The sequence below is a fragment of the Lycium barbarum genome, chromosome 9 (genome assembly GCF_019175385.1).
Source record: "Lycium barbarum isolate Lr01 chromosome 9, ASM1917538v2, whole genome shotgun sequence".
In the NCBI taxonomy this organism is placed as follows: Eukaryota; Viridiplantae; Streptophyta; class Magnoliopsida; order Solanales; family Solanaceae; genus Lycium; species Lycium barbarum.
In genome coordinates, this window is record NC_083345.1 from 13,978,086 (window position 1) to 13,985,698 (window position 7,613).

General features: G+C 37.6%; 1 protein-coding gene across 1 annotated transcript; it reads left to right on the top strand.

Annotated features, from left to right (window-relative positions):
* Nucleotides 1–3,036: 3,036 nt before the first annotated feature.
* Nucleotides 3,037–7,613, top strand: LOC132609425 (vicilin Jug r 2.0101-like). The gene is made up of 6 exons (XM_060323402.1): nt 3,037–3,349; nt 4,108–4,283; nt 5,380–5,460; nt 5,566–5,832; nt 6,224–6,563; nt 7,156–7,613. The coding sequence occupies exons 1-6, from the start codon at nt 3,052–3,054 to the stop codon at nt 7,365–7,367; spliced, it is 1,374 nt and encodes a 457-aa protein (XP_060179385.1). The 5' UTR covers nt 3,037–3,051; the 3' UTR covers nt 7,368–7,613.

Sequence of the window (7,613 nt, forward strand, 5' to 3'; positions counted from 1 at the left end):
TCACGACCTCGTATTCCAGCAAATTTTCTTTCAACTTGGCCGAGGCAACTGAACTTAGCATGTTGAGCCCTTTTGTGAAAGCTTGTGCGACCCATTCTTCTGGCACCGGGGGGATTTCCATCTGTTCCCTCTGGAACCGGGTAACGAACTCCCGTAGTAGCTCATCGTCCCTTTGAGTTATCCAGAAGATATCGGCCTTACGGGCCTACACCTTTATTGCACCGGCATGCGCCTTTACGAACACATCGGCGAGCATTTCGAAAGAAGTATCAAGTGCTCGGGTAGATGGTCATACCACGTCAACGCTCCCTTCGACAGAGTTTCCCCAAATTTCTTCAGCAATACCGACTCGATCTCATCTTCTTCCATATCATTGCCCTTTATGGCACAAGTATATGAGGTCACGTGCTCATGCGGGTCCGTGGTGCCGTCATACTTCTGTATGTCGGGCATTTTGAATCTCTTCGGGATCAGTTTCGGGGCCGCACTCGGTGGGAAAGGCCTTTGGATGTACCTTTTCGAATTCGGCCCTTTCAGTAAAGGTGGAGCCCCTGGTATCTGGTCCACCCGAGAATTGTATGTCTCGACCCTCTTTTCGGTCGAATCCACCCGTTTCGCCAAGGTTTCGAGCATATTTAGGACCTCAGTTGAGGAACCGGCTCCAGAGCCGTCGCTCTCGACCATTTGTGCTTCGTTTCTTCCGGTTTCAATTGTACCCTTTGCCTTTACCGGCCCTACTTCACCCTTTCCGCTCTGCAGTTGGGCAATTGCTAATCCTTGTTCGGCGATTGCCGCCCTCTGTTCCTGCAACATTTCAAAGATTAAACGTAAGTTAATGCCGTCGTTTGGTGCGTCCGGTTCTCTCCGGCCCCGATCCCGGGACAACGTAACGGAATGGTGAGTGTTTAGAGGATCGGTGGCCGGTAGGGCTGCGTTCTCTTGATCTACGGTATTTTTCCGGTTGAGTCCTTCCCTTGAATCAACGGGGTTCGGATCAGCGGGGTTCGGCAATGCTCGCAGTCCGCTCCCTTCGTTTTCCGCCACGATCTCGGTATTATTGACATGACCGGATTGTTCGACGTCAGCCATTTGGACCGTTTTCACAGAGATGGGTAGGGACGCTTTTGGTTTTGATGAATATGGTAGAAATCAAAGCCAAAGACCACTATTATCCTAGCCCCACGGTGGGCGCCAAACTGTTTACCCCGGATTCGGATAATCAATTAGATTTGTAAATGGGTATAGGATATGTGCTTTGTTCTTGATGAGTGTTAGACAAAGAAAATAAATATTTGAGAGCCCCTTAGTAAAACGGCTAATAACGATAGTTTGCTAATGATATGAACATCTATGAACAATATACGATACTTGATGGAGGGAGCGCAATGATAATAAAAATAGATAGCCTTGGCCGAATCGAATAGTGAGAGAGATTGTATATATGATTCTTCTACTACATATGTTCTTGGAAAATAAAAGGAGCCAACCCCTTCAAAGGAGGAGGATATGCCCTATTTATAGTGTCACCTCCATTAGTTCTCATACAATGGGAATTAATAAAATAATAGCAACTAGGACAGCTCTGCACGGATTTGGTGGGATTGGACTGACGGCGCCGTCTGACACACGCAAGGTAGGTAGCTGACTATGGCAGGACGCTACTGGCGCGTGGCCCGCATACACCGGTCACACGGACCAACGGCTACTCGTACTAACGGCCACGAATGCTCCGGTCATCAGGCTTGGACGTTCTAACGATGTCGAAGGCAGGCCTGCCGGTGCTCATGCCCAGCTCCGGCCCAAGCATTACCCCGGTCAAGAGCGAACGGTACCGCCACCACATTTTCGTTCCTTCCTCCGGCTTCGTCACTCCGGTTTGTCTCGTATCCGGTTTTTACCGTATACAAGCATCCCTACTTATATATTATCTATTCGATTGAGAAAATTTCTACTTTGCGCGTCATATAGTTGACATAAATGTATTCTTTTTGTTTTATGGATCTAAAAATATGCTCTCCATTTGGCTTCGAATTTCGAGATTCAAACAAGTTCTTTGATCGTATTTTTTTTATACTCCCTCCGTTTCAATTTATATGAACCCATTTGACTGAGCACGACATTTAAGAAAGAGGGAAGACTTTTGAAACTTGTGGTTCAAAATAAGCCTTGAAAATTTGTGTGGCTGTAAATCATTCATAAAGTGAATTTGTTTCCAAATTAGGAAAGAAGTCATTCATTTTGGCACGGACTAAAAAGGAAATAGGTTCAAACAAATTGAAACAGAGGGAGTATATCTTTTAGTGAATTATCAATTATAATGACATATAGTGCCTTTCCCATGTTTCCTAAATACGTAAATTTTATTTAAAAAACTTAACGATTTCATGTTCGAATTCACGATCAAAATTGAACCATTTGACTCTCGTTGTGCCACATAAATTGGGACAGAGGGAGTATAAATTTAAAATTTTAAGATTTGGATACATAGATACTTAAATCTGGCCTCTACTGTCAGTTGAACACTCCAAACTTACAAAATGATCATCTAGACATCTCAACTCGTCTTCACTGTGTCAGTTGAATAGTAATACAACTTTATAAAATGGTCATCTGGACAATTTAAAATATATGTGCCACGTCAGTGTCAGTGTCTACGAGACAAGTACAGTGAGAACAAATTGAGGTGTCTAGATGTGCATTCTCAAAGTTGGAATGTTTATTGCCAGCTGAGGTTGAGTTAACATGTCTATATGTAATATATATACCAAAAAAATCATAAACAACTTATTTAGATGTGATTTGTGAGAGGCGCAAAATTTTATGGAGTCAGTTTGGCCTTCACAAATTTGTCCGTTCACTGTACTCCACCTGACTTTCATGTGCACACAGCTATCCTTAATTATCACACTTCGACTTCGTCAGTGTTCAATTCAACACCTGTCAACTTGCATGCAAATTTCAAACTGACCATCTCCCTCCATTATAAATTCCCATGCAAAATTAAACTCTTCTTCATCCCTCATCATCACAAGTTTAATTATTTAATTAACTATGGCACTTTTACCTAATCCAAAGCTTTTATTTCTCCTCTTCTTCTTGATCCTCTCTATCTTTCTTGCTTGTCAATGTGATGAAGAAGAGAAAAATCCCTACTTATTTGAGTCACACAGATTCAAATGTCTATTGAAATCAAAACATGGTAAAATTCGAGTCCTTGAAAAATTCACTGAAAGATCTGAACTTCTTCGAGGAATAGACAAGTACAGAATTGGAGTACTTGAACTTGAACCTCAGTCTTTCATGCTTCCGCATCATTGTGATGCTGAAGTCATACTTCTTATTGTTAGAGGTAATTATCTCCATTTTGCTCAAGGGTGATAAAATTAAGCCCATAAAATTAGTCTATCTAAATTTGATTTAAGGTTAATCAGTTTATTTAATTTATTATTTCAACTATTTTGATCCTTTCAATTAGTCTGTCTAAATTTGATTTAATTTAGACTAACTATGTAATTCAGATTGAGCCATAAGACATGCTAACATATTTTTTAATTTGATATATCAGATATAGCTATGATAAAGTAAAAATTTCATTAATTTTGTTCGTAATCAAACAAATTGTATGGAAATCTCCAAGAAACTATAGCTTGATAATTAAGAGTTAGCTGTTCGGTTGTGACTCATCATTTAGCTCATTCTGATCCAGTCCAGTAATTCTTGGAATTATATATAGGAAACTTATCAATATGTATCGTTAGGCGAAACTTATTTGCCGATACGCCGAGATATACACCGATTGTGGATATTATATGTATAGGTATGTATATTATGTGTATAAATATTCAAAACCTATACAGTTGGTCATATTTTGTAAACTAGAACACCCAAAAAAATAATTTTTTTCTTTATTTATTAACTTAACTCATTTTGATCTACCCAAATTCAACCTAATTCCTCCACTTGACACACTTAATTTACAATATCTTTCTTTTGTCCTTGCCTGGCTATCGAAAACTAAAGAAATAGCTAATATATTCAAGATAATTACGTCTAATTAATTGCTAGTAATATATATGTATATATATATTTTATTTTATTTTCTTATAGGGAGAGGAACTATAAGTATAGCTGAACAAGATGAGAAGAACTCCTTCAACTTGGAGTATGGAGATGTAATCAGGGTTTCTGCGGGTTCAACATTCTACTTCATCAACAGAGATAACAAAGAAAGAGTCTTTGCTTATGGGCTAGTAAACACCGTTAATATTCCTGGCCAATTTCAGGTAACCATAGTATTGATAAAGATATATAATAGCCCTCCAAAAGTCTCTGTTAAACCATTTAAAAAAATGGAAGGGAAAAAGAGACAGATTTAGGATTTCAAGAGATGTATCCATTATTAAGAAAAATGTGGGTCCATAATTTATATTTAATGGGTTCAAATTCAATCCTTAGATTCTTACTGTGAACCCATTACACATTTGAAATTATACTTAAAAAAATGTGGAGTATATTTTTTTTGCGAATTTTAGTATTAATTTTTAGCATATATACTTATACTCCGTGTCGAAAATATTGGAATCAATTGAACCTGGCAACCATATGCTATTTATTTAATTGCTGATACAAGTTTTAATTTAAGCATTTTATGTATAAAAATTATATGAACTTTGGGAGTAACAAAGGGAATAAGAATTTCAATATGTCAGAATTGAGATTTTGAAAGAAAAAATCAAATAAAGAAAGAAAGAAGAAGAAATATTTAAAAAAAAAAAAAAAAAAACGGAGGAGGGAACGACAGACATGCCCTCAAATGTGAGATTTGAAACCCTAGGCTCAATTCTACAAGAAAAGAAAAAACAACGTGGGATTTGAGTTTCTAATTTTGCTCATAAGTGCACCCAGAGGCGTATGTAGCCTATAAGGTTGGGGTTCAACTGAACCCCAAACTTTGGACGCGGAGCCTAAATTTATGTGTAAAAAATTATTAAAATTGCAATAAATAGTAGATATGAACCCCTAATTTTAAAAATATAATGGGTTCAATGCTAAAATTCTATAGATTGAACCCATAAAATTTAAATCCTGAATCCGCCTCTGAGTGCACCCAACTATCATTGCACCATTAGGTGCGCACATATATATATTTAATTAGTCTTGAAGAAATATAACATTAATATACAAAGTATAGGTCGAGGAGCATGCATATGACCATGCTCCTCCACATAGATATTCACCTGAAGGGGAATACTTTTAATTGTAGAATATTTCTATTTTCACCTTAAAAATTGGTCAAATTAGATCTGCACAAAAAAATGTCAATTTGGGACAATGGTATAAGATGTTTTCGGATGCTAAACTATTTTTCTCTGAATTCAGGAATACTTTAGTGCTGGAGGTGAAAATCCAGAATCCATCTACAGAGCATTCAGCAGTGATATCCTGGAAACTGCTTTCAATGTGAGCCTGCATGCTTATTTAATTTCACCCAAACCAATTAATACATTTAATTGAGTCTTTTTCATGTTAGTTGCAATTCTCATATTGTTTTATTATTTTGATTAGACCCCAAGGGACAGGTTAGAGAGGCTCTTTGGACAACAAAAACAGGGGATAGTAATCAAAGCCAGTGAAGAGCAAATTAGAGCAATAAGCGAACACGCTTCACGCTCCACTAAGCAAACTAAAGGTGAAACGCAAGGCCCCTTCAATCTGTTGAAGGAACGCCCGCAGTTCAGTAGCAGATTTGGACAGTTTATTGAAGCATCTCCTGAGAGATTCGAGCAGTTGAGGGACTTGGATACTGCTGCTGCCTTCATGAACATCAACCAAGTAAGCCTCTTTGATAATTGATCAAAATCTTGGTATCTTGAACTTTTTGAATTATTTAGTGAGGATTCATATGGTTGCTCGTTACTTGTTTGGAACATCAGTATCCTCCGATTTAAGTGGACCTCGATTTAAATGTAGTAATTTGGCACTGAGAATTTACTCTGAGATGAGTTTAAATGACGTAACACAGTATAAGCATCCATGTAGCTGACCCTAGCTTGTTGGGAACATAAGTCCTCCAATTTAGAGGAATAATATGGTCATTGAGAATTTATAATGAGATAGAGTTTAAATGAAGTGACGTGATCAATGGTGATTATTCAGATAGAGGACCCTGATGATTCAAATAGTTGACCTATTATTTGATCTTATAATTGAAATATTATTGCAGGGTGGGATGATACTACCATTCTACAACACAAGGTCTACAAGGGTGGCAATGGTTGTAGAAGGAACCGGTCGTTTTGAAATGGCATGTCCTCATCTTGGTAGACAAAGCCAGAGGCAAAGAGAAGGCCAAGGGTCTCGTGGCGGAAGAAGAGAGCGCGATCAAGAAGAACAAGAGGAAGGAAATGTCCACTACCAAAAAGTGCGCGGTAATCTAAACGTTGGTGATATTTTGGTAGTCCCAGCAGGCCATCCTGTTACCATAATAGCCACCGGAGGCTCGAATCTAAGGATAGTTGGTTTTGGAATCAATGCTCACAACAACAGAAAGAACTTCCTTGCAGGTATACTCCTAATTTCCTCTGTTCTTGATTTATTTACTAGTGACATATTCCAACATCTTCACTCCTTTGTGAAGGGATTAACTTATGGGACACTAACATTTTTTGTGAACGATTAACTTATAGTATAACACCAACAATTTTGTGACGAATTTTTGTACTATAGGTATATTCGTCTTACAGCGTCATGAAGAATAGATCAGGAAAAGAACGGTTAATCTCTATCAATAGACTCTGGTGCCACAAAGAGATATCAGTCTGCTATAACAACTTAAACATGTTCTAGTTTTTCATGTTTTTCATTTCAATTATATAAAATACCGATACTGCAGAGATTTATAACATTTAACTATATTTTAATTTACTATAATAGGTAACATGTTCTGGTTTTCCTGTTACTAATACCGGTATATGAAGAACTTATTACATCATAAATATTTTAACCTGCTAAAACGTCATGTTAATAATTCCATTAGTAAAAAGGGGAACAAGACTGAGTCAGTTATTTTCTTTAAATCACTTGATGTGTAAAATTTATATCGTATACAAAAAATTATCTCTTGTTAAAATTTTTGGTTGGTTTGGAATTATATAGGACAACAAAGCATATGGAAAAATGTGGAGAGGGAAGCAAAGGAACTGTCATTCAACCTGCCTGGAAGGGAAGTTGAACAAATATTACAGAAGCAAGACCAGTCCTACTTTGTGGCAGGACCAGAACATCGCCAGCAACACGGAGAGAGGGGTGAAGAAGGAAGAAGGGGAGAACAACAGTTTCTCTCTTCGATTTTGGACTTTGTTGTCTAAGTTGTACCATATGCACTAAGGCATGCACTAGGAATATAATGATGCTGTGTGCAAAGTGAGAGAGCTTTGTGAGTAAATAAGAAAAGGCTCCTAGAGTACTATGATGCAACTCTAGTTAAAATAAAATGTATGTAGGTCTACTAAGCTACCGTTTTAAGCGTTTTTGGCCTTTACTTGTAATGTCTTATCTTGTACTCGTGTGCAATGTAACTGTTGCATCATAAAGAAAACTCTCGTCTTTTAACC